Below are 24,366 nucleotides of genomic sequence, written 5' to 3'. Positions count from 1 at the left end.
AAGCAGATTTTCTTCAGAAGGGTACTCCTGACAAAAATCTACACACTACTGCAGATGCATCCTTGAATATCCTAAGGTATCTTTACTGGTAAAAGCACCTACATTTAGGCAGACAAATTTTGCCTTTATCTTAGAACAGGACAAATCAGCTTCTGGAGGTAATTATCTCTCTCTATTGACTGCAGAAAAAGTCTTGGCAACTAGATACCTAATGCTATGTGGCAAGCCAGGTGAACTGAATCTTCTAGTTCATTAAATGCAAATGAGGTGAAAAAATATAATACCACTACAGATGTCAGAGGAAAGGTGTTGAAAGAGGAGTTCTGCAGAGCAGCAGAGACATTTGGGGGAAAGACAAGAAATTAGAAAGTGAAGAAAGACAACAGGAGTTGAGCTGGCAGTTTGGCCTGGATGTCAGCATAGACTAAAAAAAATCAATTGAGAGCAAAAGAAATATATCACTACTACATGTTGAGAGTGTATTTAGAACAGAAAAATACAAGAGAAGAAAAAAAATCAGCATTCCCCAAGTTCTTTCAAGTTCTTTCCAGTTCCACCATTCCCTCATTCCAAAGTAATTTGTCACAAGGTAAAAAACTGGTTGCAGTAGAAGAAACCGAGAGTGGTCTTTTCTGGTGCTTGTCCCACTGCATGTCATACTGAAAATCAAAGACTAGATGTGATAGTTGCTATGCCAAAACTAACCAATTCAATACACTATACAAAGATGGAAAGAGAATTATGGACTTTTACGATCAAATTCACATGAGCTCTGATGATTCATAACTGTCCAGACAATAAAGTCACACTGATACAAGACAGCTTGTTTCTCAGAGAAGAGGAGTCCTGTCAGAAGTCAATATTTAAACAGAAAGTGAAACAAGTCCTTAGAAGGTTTATCTAAATTGCTAGTAAATTAAACTATCAGAAATAAACATGAAATTAAAACATGGTGATGATACATTGATTCATAACATAGTTGCAAAAGAGCCAAGCTAGCTCATAAAAGATTGGGCAGTTGTTGCAGGATATGGAAGTAATCTTGAGCAGAAGTATACTGCACTTTTAGCTGTACTTTCAGCGTCTTCTAGTATGAAAGATAAAGGTATCAAATGTAACCAGTTAGTGTTAACTAATATACCCTCCTATTTGATGGTGAACTGATGGAGCAAACAGGAATCAAAATAAGCACGATGTTAGGATAAACATGCTGTTCTTGCAATCAAAAGACCTTCTTACTTTAAAATTATTAAGAAGAAATACTGATCCCATTGAAGCCAGTAGCAATATTCTTAGAAACAAACTGGGTCAGGTTTTTTACTTTTCCAATTTGTAGCTGTACTTCTTTTCAGGTAACACCTGAAATAGTACCAGCTGTATTCAAAACCTTAATGGCTGTTTTTTACTGTGAAGAGGAGAGTCCTTGGCAGAGACCTATTTTATAGCTGTTTTGTAGTCTTTTATGGTGCTCTCATAAAAAAACAGCTTTAACAACTAAAAGAGATACTACAACAGGTCCAAAAAGCAATGCTGACTGTAAGATCAGGGAAGTAGGTGTTAATGGAGGAAGAAACTTTGTATCTGTGAGATGTACTGTAAAGTGGTTTGGTAAACCTCATATGGCCAAATTCTCCTAAAAATCATCATCAGGAGTCAAAGAAGATGATCCCTTATAGATGCGTTACAAAGGTTTAAGTTTATTTTAGACTTTCCTCCACTAAGAAAACTATCACTAATGTAGAATTATGAAAAATTTGCTTTGAACGATAAGGTAAATAGATTTTGTTATGGGTTATGTAATGTCCCTGAGAATATTCATTAGCACTTAGTTGTAGCTCAGCTTGATGACCTGTAGCTCTTCACAGTTTAATGTCTTACTCTCCCTGCACCCCTTCCAGAGACCTCTGCTCCTTAAGTGGGTAGAGGGCTGGAGAGAGAGGCAAAATCAATTATATATTTTGGAAACAAGTATCATAATAATCATAATAGACCACCTCTATGGGATGGACTATGACATAATGATGGAAGTGATGGATTTTGAGAGCTGGTGAATACTGGAATTAAGGGTGACTGCACATGTTGGCAGATGCACTGAGACTTGATTCTTTTGTACACCCTTGCACTGGGACGACTCAGCAAGCATGAATTGCCCAAGATCTAAAAGAGCCAAAGTCTCCTGACTGCGAGGACAATACAAGACTCCAATGTTTAGCACATGGTTTAAGAGTAATTGGCAAGGTCAAGTCTGGAGGCTATGTGGAATTTCAGCCTTTCCTTAACCCTGTGAGAAGGAGAAACTAAAAATCAGTGACAGCTACAATTTATTTAAACACACCAAAGTAGATCACACTCATCAGCCCCATTTAAAGTAGGGAAGAAGGAGCAGAACTGGAGTCTTTTTGGAGGTGTTCCAATTTATATACAGTGTTTTAATTATTGCATGTTCTCATTAGCATATGTTCTAAATGAAAGCAAATGTTGTAGATGGACTCCTATTTGTGTTGTGTGTGCCCGTATTTAAAAATTCAGATCCATATGTAAGGGAGGCTGGACACAGCCCAAGAAATGTACTTAAGTAGATCTTCCTGAAAAACAGTGCTAAGTATTATGCAGTAAGAAGGGATGCTCTTCCTGTTCTGTCTTTGAATGCTAATATAGGTAAACATAGGGTCATGCACTTATGTCAAAAAACGGAAAGAAATGAAGAAACAAACCTAGTCATGCTCTGAAATACAACCGTCCTCTGAATTATCCAGTGAATCTGGTGACTGATTTTTCTTGTTAGAGCTTGAGGCAGAGGAAATTCCTTACAGTGTGCTTTACAAAATGCTAACTGGGCCATTAATGATTAACAAATAAATACCGTCTACAGACAGTTATCTTTCTTCTGAAGACACTCCCTCTCACTATAAATCTGCCACATTACTTCTGATGGCAGTGTTGATAAATGAACTCACAGAAATTTTAGAGATCAGTTTCAAACGAATGAAAATGCTCCCATTTAATCTAAGACCATTAGGTATACCTATGACAACCTGGAACTTGAGACAGCTTATGGCTTGAAGTCCTTAAGGTTCAAAGACACAATTCAATAGAGCCTCATTTAAAGTAATAAAATATGCTGTCTAGTATGACTTTTTTTTTTTTTTTCACCCATTGTGATCTACACTTTAAAAATGTTTGTTTTTCATGTATTATTTAATAATCTAGTATAATCTTTACTACTGTTCAGGGAGATGTTAGACAAATAGGTTTTTGTTGTCTTTTTATCTTTCCTTTTTTTTTTTTTTTGCGAAAGCAAATGGAGTCTCTTTATGCCATTAACCAAAGTGACTTGTAAACAAAGAGGCAATTTAACAGCATCCCCATGGCATTACATTCCAACTTAACCCTGTGAAGACTGAGCAATGTGAAAACTGAAATGATCAAAGAATTGTTACTTTACTGGGATTCTAGTAAATAATTTGGTATTTTTACAGATGTGAGATTACACTTATTTGCAATTACATTATTCAAGAATATAATTCCAAAGGCAAGGAGCCCTTACAACAGTCTTGCTATCCAGTTTGTACCTCTGACTGATTTCTCTGCTTTACATAACATCCATTTACTGGAAGTGAATGATGTGCATTGTCAGAACAGTTGTTTAAACCAGAGCTTTTCCAGGAAAGGAAGTAAACTGTAACATCAAAGGAATTTGAGAGATTGGAATGGGTACTCTTGTAGAGTGTCTAGGTTATTTTTCTTCACTGTATTTTTTGCAAAATATATATTTATTTTCTATCAAATTGCCTGCCTCAGTATTTGCCACTCTCACAGCTTGGTGTGTTAGTGACTTGCTCCTCCCTCCACCCCAAACACGTATCACAGGTTTTTGTTACATCATATAAAAAAAAAGTACCACATAATTCAGTCTGCTCTCTGTCAGAACATTCAGTATGAACAGAAGAATTAAATATGGTAGTGAGGTAAGAAAGAAACAAAGGTTTGGACTAACCCTGAAGTCATCCTATTTCTTCTCTGATTGCTTGGGCAAAGTTACTATAATTATTTGTTTTCTATAATAAGCATATTTTTGCCCTTTTCAGCAGACACTTATGTATTAACAGTTACCACTCTTTTCAGCTTTACATATGCCAGAAGCTATAGTTGGTCATGTCAGTGTTTATGAAAGAATAATGTACAAAAACTTTATTCTTATCATGTTTGTGCTTCAAGTTATTGTAATAAAATTTTACATGAAATAAGGGACTTAAAACAGAAGTGAAATAGCCAAATGTTATTTTTACCTACTAGTGATCAGAATAATGGCTAATGCTCCAAATTGTTTGAGGCAGTTCTTTAAAGTAAACATAAATGCTATTGCTTCCTCTTTTAGTAGTTTTGTACTGATGAATATATTGGCTTTTCCTTTCTTTCATTATTTATTTATTTATTTATTTATTTATTTATTTATTTTTAAACACAGGCTAATATAAACTCACTCATTTGCTCTGTTCTTATTCTGGTAACGTGTATTAATGACTGCACTTAGGAAAGAAAGAACTTTCATATGCATTCATTCAATGAGTTGTCTAATTAACAACAGTAACAACAGGTACTTACAGCCTACCAATGGGGAAAAGTTCTATATATAATTAACCCTCCTCATTGTCCACTTATCTCTTTTATCATTTTTAAATACAAAACAGCCTCCCTCTACTGTTTATTGGGTAGTTTTTAGCCTTCCTATCTTTCTTTCCTTAAATTCGCAAAAGTTCAAGCCTCTCCCCTCTGTCCATAGAAGTGTGGAAGAACCCAGTGACTGAACAACTCTCCCATTGGCATCAACACAGCAGAAAAGCCTTGCTTTATACAGTAGACACAACAGCTTTACTTGCTGCTATCAAAGTACTAAAGTCTGGTTTCCTATCTTAAAAAAGAACAGTATGCTTCAATGTTAGTTGGTAATGTAGGGATTACTACCAGCTCTCAGGAGCCTTGACAGCCAGAACATTCCTAGTATTTTAATGAGGAATGCAATGTTCCACTCAACCATACAAACCATTTTGCCACCCAGTTAAATACAATACATCTATTGGAAGAAAAATTAATAACACTCACTCAATAAAGTAGACTTCCCCTTTTTCTGTATAAGCCATTTCCCAGTTATCAGGTAATGGGCCCAAGTCATCATTCTCCTCTGGTTTTGTCTGCTTTGTTACATCCATATCCTCCTTTGCTTCTTCAGGCTGAGTATATCCTGGTGCAGGGCAAGGTTGGGTGGAAGATACTTCACCTGAGACACCTGTACTCTTCTCTTCATGTTCACTTGATTCTACAAGAGAATAAGAATTACAGGTTTTTGCTATCTAAGTTGATGGTGGATGATTTACTGGATGCAAGTCTTCAACCAATATTTTATGAACTGCAAGTCTTGAAATAAAGAGAAAAACTATGTTAGGTTTATACAATGACCCTGATGATGCATTTTATCTGGAACACAATAAAAGAAAATAAAGCAATAAAAACAAATGGAAACAAGAAATTAATAAAAAGTTAAGAAATAAGCCAAAGAGTTATAGCTTGTTGTATCCCAGGAGTCCTTTCAGATCAGGAGTTAACACCAAGCAGAAGGCAGCCTCATATCCAGCAACGTTACTGTCTTGTGTCTCATAACTTTTCAAAATAGAGACTCATAAAGCAAATACCCTGTTTTGTTACGGAAAAAAATATAATTTTCAATTAAAACAGTAAATGCATTCATTGCTTCAAATAAATCCATAGGTAAAGAAATCAATATGACATTCATTAACTGATGGTAGTCTATTAGACATATATGAACATATATTGTGATTTCATTACCCATATAATCTGTGGGAAGCTTAATATTCCACAATTCCAAATGCCTCCTATACCCAATGGGATTCTGTCTCATCGTGACCCAGAACACATGCAGGAGGGAGCTTTCCTTTCCTAAGTCTGTTTTCAGGGTTTGATCTTTCATTCTTTATAGATTTTACTTTCCATAAAGTCAGAAATCCAAAAAAGTGGCATCCAACTACCATTACCAGTTCCCACAGTTCACTCCATGTACTTTTAGCTATGTGAGTGTGGTAGAACATAGCAATATTTGTTAAAATGTCTGCTTAATGTAAAAATAAGACAAAACAACAAAGGTACCTCAAAAATCTCAGCTAAACGGGGAGAGGACATGCAATATTAAGAGTCTGAATATGCCTTATCCACATTGTTGAATGATGTCTTTACTACTGCTAGTTCAAATGAAGGACGCTTGAGAGAACTTGTCCTGCTAAATCCTTCATCCTTGGAGGTGAATACATTTGGCTGGCTGGTCTACTAAGCATGTGCTTATAAACTGCATTTTATCATATGGCCTATCTAGGTACTATTTATTGAAAAAAATGGGTCAGGAATGTGTTGGGAACCTGTTGCCAATGGACAAGGGAAGGTCTCATCCTTGGTGCCCGGATGCTTGTTCTATGCTGCACTTTGATTTCACTGAAGTAGAGAGACCCCTATATTTTACCAATATGCAACTAAAATAAGTTCACAGTTTGAACTCATTGATTGAATCTCTACCGACTATGATGGGATCCTATTCAACACCAGTTGAAATCACCAGTGAAATTGTGGTGGATTTACCTGGTCTGGCTGCCAGGTGCCCAATGCTGCTCTCTCATCCCCCCTCCTCAGCAAGGCAGGGGGAAGAAAATAAAATGAAATACAATGGAAGAACTCATAGGTCATGATGAAGGAGAGGAAGATTGCTCACCAACTACTATCACAGGCAAAACAGACCTGACTTGGGAAAATTAATTTAATTTATTACAAATTAACAACAGATTAGGATAGTAAGAAACAAAAACAAAACTAAAAACACCTTCCCCAAGCACTCTCTCCTTAGCAGGCTCATCTTCAATTCCAGTCTTTCTACCTACTTCCTACAAGCAGTGCAGGGGAACAGGGAATGGGGGCTACAGTCAGTCCCTAACACTTTGTCTCTGCTGCTCCTTCACGGTCACTCTCTGCACCTGCTCCAGTGTGGGGTCCCTCCCAGGGGATGTTGTCCTTCCCAAACTGGTCCCCCACAGGCTGCAGCTACTGCAGCCAAAAACTTTTAAAATATATTTCAGCAATGTAGTCTACCATAATGTTGAAGATGGCAATTTTTAAAATAAACTAATGTATGTATCCAGAGCACAGAACTATGCAGAGACTTGTGTGGAACATGTAGCACATAGAAGACAACTTGTGTGAAAAGATCTAATTCATAATGCTTAAGACAGCAAGAAAAAAGCAACAAAATATTAACAACAATGGTCTTCAAAAATGGAGATTTTAGTACACTCAGAGAATTAGAAAGTTTGACATTATGGCAATCATAAGGAAGGGGAAAAGGACTTCAGGAGAACTGGTAAAGATTAAGTAAACAATACTAAAATCACAAGCACAAATTGTCCTAACTAAAAAGAAAAATAGTAAGTATAATCAGAGATCATTTTGATTAAGCCCTAATTTTTCAGTGGTCTGGTACTTGATAAATAATTGTACAAAATGCTAAAAAGTAGATTAAATTGTTAAGCATGAACACAGAAAAATAATACAGGCATATAACAGCAAAGTAGAACAGCCAGTCCAGAAAATGGGATACAGTTAGGGGCATTAAAAGTAACAAGAAAACTTTCTGTAAGTGCATTAATACTAAGAAGATCAAAAGCATATTAATTCCACTGTGTGGGAAGGAAGGAAAGCTAATAATATATGACACATATGAAAACACAAAGCAGTTAGTGCTTATTTTGCCTCAGTCACTACTGCAAAAAGATTACCTATGATTAAATGACTAACATAATTAACGGCAGCAACAGGGCTAAAGAACTCAGATTAGAGTGGGCAGAGAACAGGTCAGGTACAATTTAGATGAAGCAGCCATTTTCAGTTGGCAGAGACTGATGAAACAAAACCTAGGCTACTGCATGAACCAATGAAACAGACTCATGGCTAGTAATGACTAAACCTTTGAGACTTTAAGAAGAAAAGAAAGTTAGGAAATACAGACAGTCTTTGTTTCAACAAAGTACCTATGATTTAGGTTTTTAGTTTTTATATTCTTAATTTCTGAGCGCCTACTGTCCTTCCAGAATAATTTCCTTAATTATGTTGTTTTGTAAAAAAGGAGAAGACCAATGAAACTGTAACTTCATGTCTATCTATTTTTAATTCCTAGAAGGATGTTGGAACCAGCAGTCAAACCACCAACACCAACAACTTATTTTTTTTTTTGAAATGTGAATTTGTTTGTGGGAGGAAATGAATTTGCAAGAGACATAAATACAAGTTTTGCTTAGCTGTATCCCACAACAGAGCAATAGGATCCACGGGGAGCTGAAGTCACCTTCTTATCTACCACTCCCAAGTTTCCCTTCCTTCGGCTTTTCAAAGTATGTTGCATCTGTCAGCTGAAAAATGCCACAATCATCAATAAAATTGCAAGATGAGGAGCAAATGTTTAGGCAGAAATTCCTAGCAAAAATACAATGGAGATGTAGGAATGCATGAGAAATGTCTAAGCATTATCCTCAGTCAATAATAATACTATTCCAAAAGGAAAGCAAGCATCATAATGGGTAGGAAGTGTAAGTATATGTAATACAGATCCTTCTACCTTCAGCTACAGTAGGGTTTCAGCAGAAATACTGTGCCCAGTTTCAATAATTCTGTGGCAAGGAAGGTGGGAACCCATCCAGAGGGCAACAACAAAGCAACAAAAATGATCAGAAATATGGAAAGATAAAAAAGATTTGTTGTTGTTGTTGTTGCTTAGTCTGAGGGGAAAAGACTGATGGATAGGGAAAGCATTTTCAAATATGTAAAACAGAGAGGATACTGAGGTCTCCACATCCCCTGAGAAAAGGATGGTGTAATTGCTGATAAATTCGTTGGGTTTGGTTTTAATCTCTTCAAAGTAAAAGTGAATGTTCTTGTGTTTCAGGCATTTTTGACAGTTTTGTGAGCTGTATTCTTGAGGCTACCCACAGTCTTGACCACATCTTTATTACAGGAATGCTGCTGTACAGATTAAATTGAGGACAAGATATGAGGATACATGGCACATATGACCACAGTACAGCAAATAAATTTGGATCATAGTTGCATCATACACAATGCTAATGATCAGCCCATTGGTCTAATACTGCAAAGGCAAGTTGACATTGCTGTGTCTTAGGATTTTAGCATGATAACTGTAATAGGTGCTCCTTCTCAGGATCTTATTTTCTGTAAGTCCAGTGAGGTCATATTCTTGGCTTTTGATATCTATATTAACAAACTGACAGAAAAAAAAAATAAACCTTAAGAATTAAAAGAAATATTTTGAGACTGCCTTAGATAGATATTGCTATCCAAACATCGTGAAAAAGAGGAAACAGATGCTTATTTAACAACTTAAAATATAATTATTTTAAAGCCAATCTCATGACTTATTAATTCCTGGAGCATTATTTTTTAATAGCGTGCTTTGGTAATAAAGGAGAAAGCATCCTGATGAACGCAACACAAGCAATTAAGGAAGAATTTCCTAATGCCAATTAATAACATTTAGTTTTACACAATGGACATTCTAGTTACTGGTTATCTGGAGTGCAGCACTATGGTGTAATTTAATCTTTTGCTACATGTGTCTATCCTTCATATATTCCAGGAAGGGTACATAATTCACCTTGATGTTGTTTGTTTATTTTCCTGTTAATATATATTCATACAAACTGTTAGATCTGTTTAAAAAAAAAAAAAAAAAGGTGTGCTTTAAACGTACAAATAAAGCTTGAAATACTATGGTAACATGCTAGAAGAACAAATATTTATCTTCAGATAGCATCTGATATAAAAACAGATCCTAAAAATGTACCATAATATATGTCCAGAAATATTTTTTGTCACTGAAAAAAACAATTGATTTTTCATCATGTGAAATAACCTACTGTCTCATTACAAAACAGATTACATGGCCTAATTTTCAAAAGGAATTTAGTACAATATCTCAACGGTGAGTGTCCTGTGAAGTGACAGAATAGGTGCCAGCAAAGCACCGGCAAGTTATTGCATATGTGGAATACAACAAACTTTGTGGAAAAGGCAATGTGTATGTTAAAAATAACTACATATCTTTGAATATTGTAAGTCCATCACTGTAGTACCCCAAATATCAGCAATTACGAATTTTACTGGTTGAGATGATATATTCTCTCTACAGCTCTTACACAATCTATTGACCATATATTGAACCTCAAAGTGCATAAGTCCGTGGGACCTGAAAAGATGCATCCAAGGGTCCTGAGGGAAATGGCAGATGAAGTTGCTAAGCTACTATTCACCATATTTGAGAAATCACAGCAGTCTGGAGAGGTTCCTAGTGACTGGAAGAGGGAAAACATAATCCCATTTTTAAAAAGGGGAAGAAAGAAAACCTGGGGAACTACAGACCAGTCAGTCTCACCTCTGTGCCTGACAAGATCATGGAGCAGACCCTCCTGGAAACTATCCTAAGGCACATGGAAAATAAGGACAACCAACATGGCTTCACTAAGTGCAGATCATGCCTGACAAATCTGGTGGCCTTCTATGGCAGGATTACAGCATTGGTGGATAGGGGAAGAACTACTGATGTCATTGACCTGGATTTTTGCAAAGCATTTGACACTGTCCCCCATGATATCCTTGTCTCTAAGTTGGAGAGACGGAGGTTTGATGGATGGACCACTTGTTGGATAAGAAATTATCTGGATGATTGCACTCCAAGAATTGTGTTCAACAGCTTGATATCCAGGTGGAGACCAGTGATGAGTAGATTTCCTCAGGGGTCAGTATCGGGACCGGTGCTCTTTGACGTCTTTGTCAGCAACACGAACAGTGGGATTGAGTGCACCCTCACCAAGTCTGCCAATGACACCAAGCTGCGTGGTGCGGCTGACACTCAGGAGGGAAGGGATGCCATCCAGAGGGACCTGGACAGACTTCAGAGGTGGGCCTGTGTGAACCTTATGAGGTTCAACAAGGACAAGTGCAAGGTCCTGCATCTGGGCTGGGACAATTCCGAGCACAAACACAGGCTGGGTGGAGAATGTATTGACAGCAGCCCTAAAGAGAAGGACCTGGGGGTGTTGGTTGATGAGAAGCTCAACATGAACAGGCAACATATATTTGCATCCCAGGAAGCCAACCATATCCTGGTCTCCATCAACAGAAGTGTGGCCAGCAGGGCGAGGGAAGTGATCATCCCTTTCTGCTCTGCACTTGTGAGACTCCACCTGAAGCCTTGCATTCAGTTCTGGGGCTCCCAACAAAAGAAGGACATGGACCTGTTAGAGAGAGTCCAGAGGAGGACCATGAGGATGATCAGAGAGGTGGAGCACCTCTCCTATAACTACACTCCCCGATAAAGAGTCCCTCTCTTGCTTTCATCAAAAATATCAATGGATACCAACTTATTTTTAAAAAATCTTATGGCTCTTGGATGTTGTGTATTTTATGTTCTTGCCTCTGGCTGCCTTTGTTGTGCAATAATAAAAGAGCAAGCTCAGACTGTTCCCCAGGACTGCTGCACCTTGTGTGGTGATTGACGGCACTGGGACTCTAGCCTTTTGCTTCATTATCAACCTAAGGCATGGAATGATCATTTTGAAACTCTGTGTCATATCTTATACCTCAATTAATTTGAGCCTGCCAGAACTTTCATTCTCTGGGTGCAATTTATCATTGCTCAAGTAATGTCAGAATAATAGACATACATAAACATTCTTTCAACATTAAAGTGGTTCTTTTGGAGTTTGGATGATAAACACTTAATCAGTCAGAAGTGTGAAGCAAATGTGACGTGACCAACACAGTGTCAGATCATGATGCTGCTTGTGAAGGAGACTGACTTAATTCTCTGCAGACACAAGTAGCAAAAACAGCAAAATCTGAATGTCTGACAAGCATGTTGCAATTTGACCAAAGTATCTTTTTACCACTTTTGTCAAGCCATCAGTTTTACAAAAACCTTTGATTTCATTGCAGTGTCCATCATGAAAGGTTTCTCAGGTGCAAGACTCATCTAAACCAGTGAATGGCAGATACCCAAACTAGAACAGCCAGAAGTACAGTAATGTGGGCAATTGCATTAAGTGTGAGAAACCTAACGCTAACTCTAAACTTGGTCATTTCAACAGCTAATTTATAAATTGTGTTTATCCAAGGTTGCTTCACAGATATTAGGATTTCTCATTTAAATTTAACCATCTAGGCTCCTGTCTAGCTGTCTGATGAATTAGACATTCTGGTTTGCAGAGGTAGTACCTTAAAATGAGTATCTGAAACAGCTACGCTCTCCTACTCTTCCAAAGTGCCTCTTGCACCTTTATGTCAAGAAAGCATGGGCAAATAGCTCTAACAAAGTATAAGGCATATAGGAATATAATTGACTGTGCGTTCTATCTCCCTGAAAATACTATTGTATGATGAGAGTACTTGATTCAGGACGAAGGACTGAGTGTGCTCCATCCTAAAACGGCTAAAAACCTCATCCTAAAGTGAGAAGGCTTTCTGTTGTGTTCTGGGCTGAGGACAAGTAACAAAAATCAGAAAGAAAAAACACATTGGACAGCACAAGTTAACAAAAAGACAATTACTTATCATTCTTGAAGATCCCCAGTCCCATATACAGATGGGACAGTCCCATATACAGGTGGGACTGTGTATGGTACAGTCCCATATACAACTGTCTAAGGGAAATCTGATGGTCTGTGAAGCAAGGTTTTAATGAAAAAATGATTCCTACTAATAAAGCTCAACAGAGGCCCAGATCATCTCAGCAGACACTGAACGGTGGTCTGAAAAATCAGACCCAAAGCGTAAAGATCTCTGCAACTAAAGATGTTGTCTATTGGTCTGATAAAATCGGGTTTATTGTCTTTGGATTCATCATAGACCTGCTACTGCTTCAGCCTTGCAGTCCTAGGTGTTACAGCAGTCCTTTGCCTTGACAGCACTCTGATACCTTTGGCAGTTAATAAGATGTTAAGTTGCTGAGCATCTGTAAAAAATGTATCAATGTTTCAAATGTCCTAATAGCCCTGTATTTAACATAAAAGCTCTCCTTAGAAGTGAGGCATTTCAAATAGAACACACTTTCTAAAAAAAATAGAAGTAACAAATATCATGCTACAGTTGCTTCTTTGGTAAGAACCATATTGCTCCCTCCACCAGGAGTATAAAAAACAAGCAAGCAAAACAAAACAAAATAGCAAACAAACAAAATAATAATAATAATAATAAATGTCAAAATTAACACATTCTGATCTTCCCAATTTTTCAAAGACACAAACTATAAATGCACATACATTTTAGACTTTGTCAGTTGACAGAGAAAATGACTGCAGTAACAGGGTCCGTGGGAGCTACCCTCTCCAACAAAGGCAACGCAGCATGTACATACAGAGCTGCTTTGCTACAATCCCTAAAGTCCTCAATCAGTGTAACTGAACAACAAAACCCTGCTTATGAAACCATGAGAGCCAACACAGGCACTGCTTGTTCTGCTGGCCACACCTACAGGAATTACTTTGTGGGGGGCGAGGAGGGGGAGGAAAGGGGGCTGTCTTACCCTGATGCTCACGTATTTCATTTTTTAACACAGCCCATGCCAGTGGCTGTTTCTTGGGTGGTGCCTAGTCATTGTTCACATAGAATTTGCCTGGGAGATGCAAGTCGTGGATGGACAATGCAAGCAGAAAAGCAGATAAACATTTCTCCTTGATCCATTTTGAACTGAAATATACTGCTCTGGAAATTGCTCCTGAGCAATGGTCGGTTGTGTGACACATTTCGAGTAACTGCAAAGAATGATTCTTCTAATGATTTTTGCAATACACATCAGATACCAAATCCTGCCTTTGCCTCTTTCACTGTGGAAGTATCCTGGGAACAGAGCCAGTGCTGATGTTTTATGCAAGGATTTCTGGGCTTCATCCTTTTCTGCTTAGCTGTGTAGGAGAGGCACTAAGTGCCAGAGCATTGCCGGCAGATGCAATCTTGTGCAGAAGGGATGAGCAAGGCTCAGACAGCATGTGACAGTGATGGCCAGGGAGTCATGCCGCAGCCCTTTAGTGAGCCAAGGGGGCAGAAGGAGATCCACTCCCCACCCCCCCCAGTGCCCTGTCTCTGCCTTGGTCATGGGGATGGGTTCTGCACTGGGGATTTGCCTTTAGATATAATTTTAGGCAACTACAACAGAAAAGCAAGTGGCAAATACATCCATGGTGAGAAGATTTCCAATTCAATATGCTTTCTAATGCAACAGGAGAAAAAAAATACCTATAGAAACTGCAGTATGAAAAAACGTTTTATAGGACTTAGAAGATTAGGTAGTGCCTTTATTGTTTCATATTAGCCTGTACATTTATGGAACTCCTTATCTTCTTACCTGTGTGATTGTCACTACAGACTTCCACTTCAATCATTTGTTCCTGAATTTCTAAGTTCACCAAAAAGAACTCAGAGTTATTTCTAAAACAGATATAAATGTCTGAATTCTTTAATTTCCTACTTGAAGAAAAAAAATAAATCATTTCTTAAATGTTATTTCACAGTAAAAAATAAATAAAGTACTGCAAAATGATGACTCTCACTAAAATATTGAGGGTGAAGCTGATTACTGCTTGGGAAAAGTTTGGACTTTTCTCATTCGATACCAGTCAATATCATCAGTATCTTCAGACCATTTTTTTTTTTCCCCTTAAGATTATTATTCAAGCAGTAAAACAGCAGCTGTCTTTTAGGACAAGACATATGAAAACATTATCTGCTTCATACAGGATCTGAAACATTGGTGAAAAGGGTCCTTCCTGAGAGTATTGCCGATTAAGTTTCATTGTCACTGCCACAAATTCAGTAATGTAATGACAGCTTTACTCTAATATAGCATTTGTAAGATTTCATAAAGGTATACAAAAGTTCACTTTATAATCTAGTTAACTCTCTTGTATCACCTTTTTAGCACAAGGAGACCTGAAATACAGAGACAGGATTCATTTGATCAAACTGCAGTTCTCTAGACTCCTCTCTGTGGTCAGTGAAAAGAAATAGGCACTTTGGTTTGATTTCCTAACCCAGAAATCTGAAATAGATAGGAGGAAGTGCATTCAGAAAGTAGATATTTTTCTCTTCAGGCTATAAAGAGGGTCCAGGGTGACTAGCTCAGAGGCAGACACCTTTACTGTAGCTGTGATGACTCCTACCAAATGGAGGTCAAATAATTTGTTTTATGTTTGACAGGAGTCTTATCACTTAGGATTCCTGGCTGCCAGTCGTGCAAGAGCATCCTTACCTGAGCATGCTCATTCTCACTGCTGAAGGAGATAACCAGGGCCTCTGTGAATAACAGAACTACATTGCAAAGTAAGAAGGAAGAACAGACCTGGTGTTACTGTCACATCATTTCCGTTGACCACAGGTCTTTCTTCCTCTTCTTCCTCTGGTGGTTCAATACCTGTCTTCTCCATATTGCTTACAGACTTATTCCTTTTACGTTTACCTTCGGCCCCAGGAGTGGCACCTGGAAGGATCTGATCTGTTACATTTAACAGTAATGGAGCTGGTTCTGCTGGAGGTTTCGGAGTGCCGTAATAGTTGTCTGAAAAGAAAAAAATAATACTTAAATTCACAGAAGTTTATCTAATGCTTCTTTTTCTCTTGGTTTAGATTAACGGGATTTTGTGATATAGGATTTGGTTCATCAGCTAATATAAAGATGAGTTCAACTTTCTGTGAAGTTAAAAACTTACTTTTCATGAAATTTTTTTTTTTTTTTTTTTAATGCCAATACTAGTGAACATATCATGCTTAAAATATATACCATATTGACACTCTGAAAGTTTAACAGGGTAAATTATCACTCCTCTCACCCAAATACCCCCAAAATAGGTAGCATATTGGAGCTATTTTCTCATTTCAAACTGCTAGTTAGGACAAATTAGTTTTATAACATTTATGCCACAATACAAGAGTTTCTGAAGGATCAAAAGAACCATAAACGTATTGACTGTTCACCATATTATACCATTTTCATACCCCCCCATATTATCTTACCCATTTGGAAAACAAATAATTGTTCAATGACAGACATTTGCAGTTTTCAGTAATGCATACACTATTGTATTTTTCATTTTTGTCAAATTTTTGCTCTTCATGAGCAAACCTCCAGATTTGTAATAATTAATGTTAATATATTTTCAAAGAAAGATGAAATCTTACTTTTTAGGGCTTAAAACTTTCTGAGAACTAAGGAATTCTGAGAAGATTTAAGGTGGCTGACAGATTATCCTCTATTTCTCTCATGAAATTTCTGGTAACTTCTGAATCATCTACTTTCTGTCAGAAGGATTATTATTTGGATGGACCATGGTCTGATCTTATCTATCAATATATGTATGCTTGCATTTCTAGCACATCTGGTCTCAAAACTGGTTTCTTACAGACACCTCATTTTTTTCTCTTTGAAAATATGGTTGAAAAATAAAATATTAGCATAATTAAATAAAAGAGTATTGAAAATACTTGTGAGTCCTTTGAAGAAGTAAACATAAAGAATAATAAAAGACATAAATATGAATACGTAGTATTTATACAAAGTTATATTTTGTCATCTGAAAATTGCATTGAAGGGCAGTGCATAGGATGACTTAAAAGTAGATTTTCAGCAGTTAATATGATAAGTTCTGTCTAGCTCTAAGACACTTTTCCAAAGAAAAAAGGAAATGTGTTGAAGGTGCTTGTAGACCGTATGGTCATTTTTTGTGCCTTTGCGTGGCTGTCCATGACCTGTCCTCCCACAGTCTTCAAGAGGTTCTTCAGGCTAAGGGGTCTAAAACAGGGGAGCAAGGTTTGGTGTTTAAATGGGGAGGGAAATCTACATTGATCCACTTGTAAAAATGTACCTCTAAAAAATGTCAAAATCAGATCTGGTCGCAGTCAAAATTCTGAGCTCTGACAGTGAAATTAGTTTTGTATTTGAGGTATTTAAGGAGTACCTGAAAACTGATGGTCTTGAGGGCACTGCTAAAATGAAAGTCTACTTTCATACTTCCTTAAGAGCAATGTTATCTTTATTGGTGAGAGGCATATCTGTAATGCTACGTATTTTGAAAAAAATGAAGGTTGTCAAATCTAAAAAATTCCTCCCTGACCTAAACTATTTTACCAGTCTGAAAGTGAAATTGCATCAGTCCCACAGCTGTCACAAGCTTCACAAAACCTGTCCACTGATTTCATAAATATCAGCACAAAAATCTAAAGGTTCAAAGTCTGATGTAATACAAAATGTGGAATTAAAACTGCAGTACCTTGCCTTTTTTCACTTATTCTTAGTTTTCCATTGTGATACAAAATCTAGATCAGTAGTAATTAGCAGCAATGCTAATATTCTGAATAGTAGATAAGAGGATTGACAATAAAAGACATTTTAAAGGAAGGACATGCTTATGCTATTTTTGGGCATTTAACACTTTTTCATTTTAACTGACTGACAGTATGCATTAGTGGGAGACAGACAAAAGTCATGACAAAAAATTTCCATGAATATGACATATATCAAAATATAAGATACAACAATGCACATTTAAGATTAGGAGCCAAAGAGCATTTCATTCTTTCAGTTTCAAACAGAAAATGCAAGGTAATTTCCAAATTCTGCACTCTATCATAACGTTGTATGTTCTATGATCAAGCAACCATTGATTTAAAAGTGAGCTTTGCTTTATTAATTGATTTATCTATTTATCTTAATTCAAATGTTTTCATAAGCAATGCAAATGAAAATAAGAAACTGGACCACATATATCAACATAGTCAGTATATCAAAAAAATGACGAAAAGAATCTGTTCAGTTCCAAAGGAAAATATACATAGAATGAGAGAGCCAGGCAGTTCAATGGAAGAGCAGTCCTCCATTAAAGAAAAGTTAGAATCAAAGTCAACTGTATTTTGTATCAAAAAGAGTTTCTTTGCACCTTAAAATTCCTCGTCTAAGCCTTAGAGCTTAGCATTGGAGCTTGCTATGGACATCCCAACCTTGATGGTAACATGCTGGGCAAGTCAGTGAAGACAGAATGTTATAATGATGGGAGACTCTCTCATACAGCCTCAGCAAATCTGGGAGTAATGCAGAGATTAAATTTTTAAATACCATAACTGTTGTTGCAATGATGTTTGGAAAATCTATGATAAAAACAGTTCTTCATCTTGCTTGAGCAAAGGTTCAAAATGTTACTGTTGAACTTCTGATAATAAGGCATGGAAAAACAGCTTCCTGTACATATAAAAAGCACACCAAATAAATAATTTAAATTGTGTTTAAATTATATTTATTTATTTTTAAAGAATTAATAAAAAATAAAGCTTACTGAAAGAAAACATAAACGTGCTTATTACTAGTCAGAAAAAAAAAAAAAATCAGTTAGGAGCTTTTAGGAAAGGAACAGAGAACAAAGCAAAAAACACCGTTACAGCACTACACAAAACCACATAGTACCCTCCTTTCTGAATGTTGCCTGTTGTTCTGGTCCTTGCCTTTCAAAAATTACATAAGGGGAACTAAAGAAGGGCAATTAAAGCTTGGAACTGCTTAAATTGATTTGGAGTTTTCAGTTTGGAAAAGGGACAATTAAAGGGGGATATGGCAGATATGTATAAAATCAGGAGAAACCTGGGAAAGTGCCTAGAAAACACATGAATGGATGCCTGGTTTCTTACTACATGAGAACAAGAGGATGCCCAATGAAATCAGCAGATTTAAAACAAGTAAAATAAGTGTCTTTCTTTTCTTTTCTTTTCTTTTCTTTTCTTTTCTTTTCTTTTCTTTTCTTTTCTTTTCTTTTCTTTTCTTTTCTTTTCTTTTCTTTTCTTTCCTTTCCTTTCCTTTCCTTTCCTTTCCTTTCCTTTCCTTTCCTTTCCTTTCCTTTCCTTTCCTTTCCTTTCCTTTCCTTTCCTTTCCTTTCCTTTCCTTTCCTTTCCTTTCCTTTCCTTTCCTTTCCTTTCCTTTCCTTTCCTTTCCTTTCCTTTCCTTTCCTTTCCTTTCCTTTCCTTTCCTTTCCTTTCCTTTCCTTTCCTTTCCTTTCCTTTCCTTTCCTTTCCTTTCCTTTCCTTTCCTTTCCTTTCCTTTCCTTTCCTTTCCTTTCCTTTCCTTTCCTTTCCTTTCCTTTCCTTTCCTTTCCTTTCCTTTCCTTTCCTTTCCTTTCCTTTCCTTTCCTTTCCTTTCCTTTCCTTTCCTTTCCTTTCCTTTCCTTTCCTTTCCTTTCCTTTCCTTTCCTTTCCTTTCCTTTCCTTTCCTTCCCTTCCCTTCCCTTCCCTTCCCTTCCCTTCCCTTCCCTTCCCTTCCCTTCCCTTCCCTTCCCTTCCCTTCCCTTCCCTTCCCTTCCCTTCCCTTCCCTTCCCTTCCCTTCCCTTCCCTTCCCTTCCCTTCCCTTCCCTTCCCTTCCCTTCCCTTCCCTTCCCTTCCCTTCCCTTCCCTTCCCTTCCCTTCCCTTCCCTTCCCTTCCCTTCCCTTCCCTTCCCTTCCCTTCCCTTCCCTTCCCTTCCCTTCCCTTCCCTTCCCTTCCCTTCCCTTCCCTTCCCTTCCCTTCCCTTCCCTTCCCTTCCCTTCCCTTCCCTTCCCTTCCCTTTCCTTCTTTTTTTCCACACAGCATAAGAAAATATTGGCATTCGCTGACAGATGCTTCCAGTATCATAGATATGGCCAAGAAGCAACTATACAAAGACATAGAAGAAAATAATAAAATAAAATAAAATAAAATAAAATAAAATAAAATAAAATAAAATAAATAAAATAAAAAATAAAATAAAATAAAATAAAATAAAATAAAATAAAATAAAATAAAATAAAATAAAATAAATAAAATAAAATAAAATAAAATGAAAGTCTATTAAATATAAAGGTAGAAACTCTGAATCAGGAGTTCCATACCATATGGATCACTGGAGGGGGGGGTGTATCTCTGCATGCCTTTCCTGTTCTTATATTATAGGCCTTAACATCTAAAGGGGCTGACAGGTATGGGGCTACAGTTTCCTTTGGTTTGACTCAGTACAGCTGCCCTCTTACTCAGGTGTCCCCTTGCTGTACTTAAATATGTGCACATATTCTCCTGCTACCACAGCAGAAAGTCAGGAGGTCAAGCTGAAGCCAACAGAGCTTAAGCTAAGCTCTTTGCGCTGGACCTGACTAAAAGCTTTCATGCAGACAGGCAGTGCAGAATGAGTATTTAATTGCAGAAAAGCCACCACTGCTTAATCTATCTTGCTGCTGTGCCTGATTGTCTCAGTGCTCGCAGCCTATTTCCAAGTGCAGCTGAACACTAAAGATGGTCTAACCTAACCTGTTTGACTTTGCTGCAGAAATGGCTTGGAAGCCACAGCACAGTTACAGTTACCAAGTACTGCTTGCCACCCCTAAGCTATATGAAAAGGTCTCCTTGATTCTGCAAAGAGGAAGTCAGGTAAAATTACTGAATTACTGGGGAGGTTAGCCCTGATGACAGAGATCAGATCAGAAAGTCAAGAGCAGCACAAAAAGGAGTAAATTAAGAGGTCAACACGCTATATTTTTTCTTAACCTGAGCACACCTATGTCAGGGAGTAGTAAAACTTTAGTTTTATTGAAGTGTTTGATGATGGAGCAATAGCTCTGAACTTGTTTCCTGAGAAATGGTAAGTCCTTTTGGAAAGAAGAAATGCTTTGGGGTGATAGTACAGAAGCAGAAGAATCATCATGCTGATATAATACCAAGACTCAGTTCTAGTGATGTTTGCTATACTGCAGCACCGAGTGGGACATTCCACTTTTCTTCCTCCTGCATGGTGTGTCCCTGGGGAAAGGAGGGGAAGGAGGGCTTTTTGCCAGGTCTGCATTTCTGTCCAGGTACAGGCTAGCCTGAGTCATCAGGCTTTGTGGGAATGGCAGTATTACTAGGAGAGCCCTTGTCTCCTGAAGCTTCACTAGTCTCATTTAATAAATGAAAAATTTTAGTATAAAAACTAAGTGTGATGAAAAGTTAAAGATGTTGCCAGGGAGCTAAGATATTATAGCAAGAATGAATGATCAGACAGAAAATGAGAGTTGTGGCAGAGCAAAAAGCTTTTAATATGAATATTTCCAACTCTGGTGTGACTCAGACTCCTAGCCCAGAATGAGATACACATTTATTTTCACACTCATTTTAAGAGTGGGCTGAAACAATACCCAGCTACAAATACACCCCAACTTCTGCTTATTCAGCACCCTCATTTAGATTGATATTTCTGTACTGTTTATACAACTTTCAGTTGCTGGAGTATCAGTCAAAATGGTGTGAGTCAGCCACAATAATATGAAAGACAAACCTTATTTTTCAGTTATTAGAACAGTAACTGCAAATGTGATGATGAATACTAAATTTCTTCATATTGCTTTTGTGGTCATTGACTAGTGATACTAAACTTAGGAGAAAGTACTCTGAGTCTAATTATTGGCTGGATATAAGACATACATTTGATATTTAACAGCTCACAAACAAATACACATGAAAAACAACTCATTGCATTGGTACACAGAGTTTGGATAGGCAAAATTAATCTGATTTTTAATTATAAAAATAAATGCAAATATTACTGGATTCAAAGATGACAGCTGCATATGTTAATGACTAGAGGCCTGTCTCACATATCAACAAGCATCTTTTTAATTGTAATCTATAATGAAGGTGTCTGAACACCACCTAAGCAGTAGTAAAAATCTAACAAAATAATCAGATTGTGGAAGCAAATGTGCAACATTAACAATGAAAAGAGATTTAATAACAATTTCTCCATCTGTAGTAGCCCACAGTCTGCAAGCCCCGGGAGGTCAAACTTGAGTCTTCTCCAGTCTGAAGTCCAGGCATTGAGCATTCTTTGGACGCAAGTTTAAGCATGTGGGTCTTGCAATCTCTAGAAGACAGAAGGAATGAAAGCCTATGTTTTTGGTACTGCTCAGGGTAGGCCCAACACACTGGCAATATAACCAGCAGGGTAAGATTATGCATGGTTGGTAGTCTCTCAGACTTTGCAGTAAATTTTCACAGCCAATGTGAATGAGTTGCAGAAGCCTGCCTTGAAGGGTTTGGTGTCTCTGTGCAACACATCTTGAAGACAGGAAAGATTCCTTAGATGCAGGCCCTATGGCCCTCCTGAGCTCTGTGTGCAGACCTCCAGGGGCCAACCATGTGGCATCACCATGCTCTCACTTCACTGCACTGTCAGATCTACACATCACTTTAACATGGAAGTAGGCAGGTTTATTTTGGTTTTGAAAACTACTTTAGGTCCAATCAACCTGCATATTATTCATATGAAATTATTTTATTCTAATATTTAAGGTCATCTGTGCATGCCATTTAGACCATCCTTTGGTGTGTCATAAAACATGCTCTGCAGTACAAATACAGAATATTTTAAAACTATAAAAGCTCTCTCTCAAAATTCTTACAACCACCTTATAAGATTCCCAAAGAAGAAAACAGTACATAGACATTGTTAAAATATAATTAGTGATGTATTTTAACAAAATTCAAGACAATTACCACCTCCTTAAGGAAGCCTTGCAAACTTCTTCTCACCCACTCACCTTGAGTGAGTAATTTATTTTGACGGCTGACTATACTATAATTAGGGCTTTTTTAATCACAGTTCTAAGGTTGGGTGAGTAGATTTTGTTCGTGGGCTCATACATTTTCATGATGGTTCTGCAATGCTCGTTGATGGCTCAAAGAGTTGCATAACTCTTAGTGTTGATGCTAAAGTGGAATTCAAAAATAAAACCTTCTAAAACCTTTTCATTTTAGATTCTCATTTGTATTATTTTTGCTCATGATGTTTGTGACATTAAGATGTTAAGGAGGCAAGAAAACATAGTAGTTCAGATCTCTCAGGTTTTAAGAAAACAAAAATTATTATTAAATATAGATTTATGATTATATTTTTCAAAACAGTCTCTTAACTTCTAAACTGCAAAGTTAAACTTTGCAGTTAACCTTCAGTTTCTTTACTTTCAGCCAGAGACTGAAGAGTCCTAAGAAATCTTTTCCCTACTTTTTTCAACTAAGCCTTTGAATCCAGATTGCTTCAGATCAGTTCTCTAAGCCTTGCTGTTACATTAACGTCTGAATTAAAAATACAAATTAAAATTTATTTACTTTGGGAGTACTGTCAGAATGAGTTATACATGATATACAGAACTAATTCCATACTTGTTGGATGTATAACCCCCCAGGGCTACATTTTATAAAATCTGTTTTTCATCCTTGCTGTTTTCTACCTGGCTTTTGCTAGCACCAAAGCTACTCAAAAGGAATATTTTCCAGAGAACTCAGGGTTCTTCCAGAACAAACAGGTCAGCATTAAGGAAATGGGATGTCTGTATCACCCCATTCATTCCCTATGAACACATTAACATTTTCAGGCAAGGGCTGGCCAGCTGTTTCCGAGGCAGGGAGATTTTGGATGACTTGCATTGCTGTGACTCTTCCCCAGGCAGAGTTCTCATTTAGGTTGGTCTCTGCAGCTTCTGCTAACAGACATTAGGCAGATATGCTAACTTCTGTGTCAACTAATGACATTTTAATAACTGGCTTCAGGATTGTCTATTCATCTACATTAAAATTAAATCACTAATTATAGCTGCAGATTTTTGCCCAAGAGTGTTCTGGCCCCCAGTGAATGCAATAGCAGAGGAAGTTTCTAAATTCACAAATACAGGAGCAGAGACAGCCGGGCTGTCAAAACTTCTAAGACTGACTCCTCATCTTCTCTTGCTACAGGACCCTAGCTACCCCCTGTAAGAACCCATTTTTTCCAGACAGACTGTAAAAGTAAGAACATGTGAATCTGTTTGAATTTCTTAATTAGCATTTTTCATAATAAATATTAGTAGCAAATCAATTCTTGTTTCCTTAAGATACTGATAGAGTATATCAGATCTCTATAGGGGACATAAAATTAGGACATAGAAAGTTAATATACTTTTTTTTTTTTTTAATAAATATTTTCCTTGGGGAAACCACTCAATGCCACTCAGAGAGTTTGAACTCCTAAGTTTTCTCCATCTATGTTTCCATATTTTCATTTTATGTAGCTTTTTTTCTTTTGACTAAAGTATTTATTTATTTATTTAGACTTATTAGAATGTTGTTTTTTTTTCCTATACATATTTTGCATTCCTCAAATTTGTTCCTGAATCTCTTAGATATTAACAGTAGCTCATCTACAAATGTAGGAACATAAAGTTATGTCTAAAAGTTCAAGAAGGAAGTAGAAAGA

The 24,366-nt window shown here is 37.1% G+C and overlaps 1 protein-coding gene across 16 annotated transcripts in view; it reads right to left on the bottom strand.

Annotated features, from left to right (window-relative positions):
* MAGI2 (membrane associated guanylate kinase, WW and PDZ domain containing 2) overlaps positions 1 to 24,366 on the bottom strand; it is a 773,420-nt gene that overhangs the window by 255,532 nt on the left and 493,522 nt on the right. For all 16 annotated transcript variants that reach the window (XM_083811051.1, XM_083811061.1, XM_083811062.1 and 13 more), the window contains 2 exons: positions 15,458 to 15,673; positions 5,104 to 5,317 (listed from right to left, as the gene is read on the bottom strand). In XM_083811051.1, the coding sequence (XP_083667177.1) occupies positions 5,104 to 5,317; positions 15,458 to 15,673 (430 nt within the window). The remainder of the gene's footprint in view (positions 1 to 5,103; positions 5,318 to 15,457; positions 15,674 to 24,366) is intronic.

This window comes from Anser anser, assembly GCF_964211835.1.
Source record: "Anser anser genome assembly, chromosome: 1".
Lineage (NCBI taxonomy): Eukaryota > Metazoa > Chordata > Aves > Anseriformes > Anatidae > Anser > Anser anser.
The sequence above is the reverse complement of the archived record's forward strand: the minus strand, read 5'-3'. Positions and strand labels throughout refer to the sequence as shown.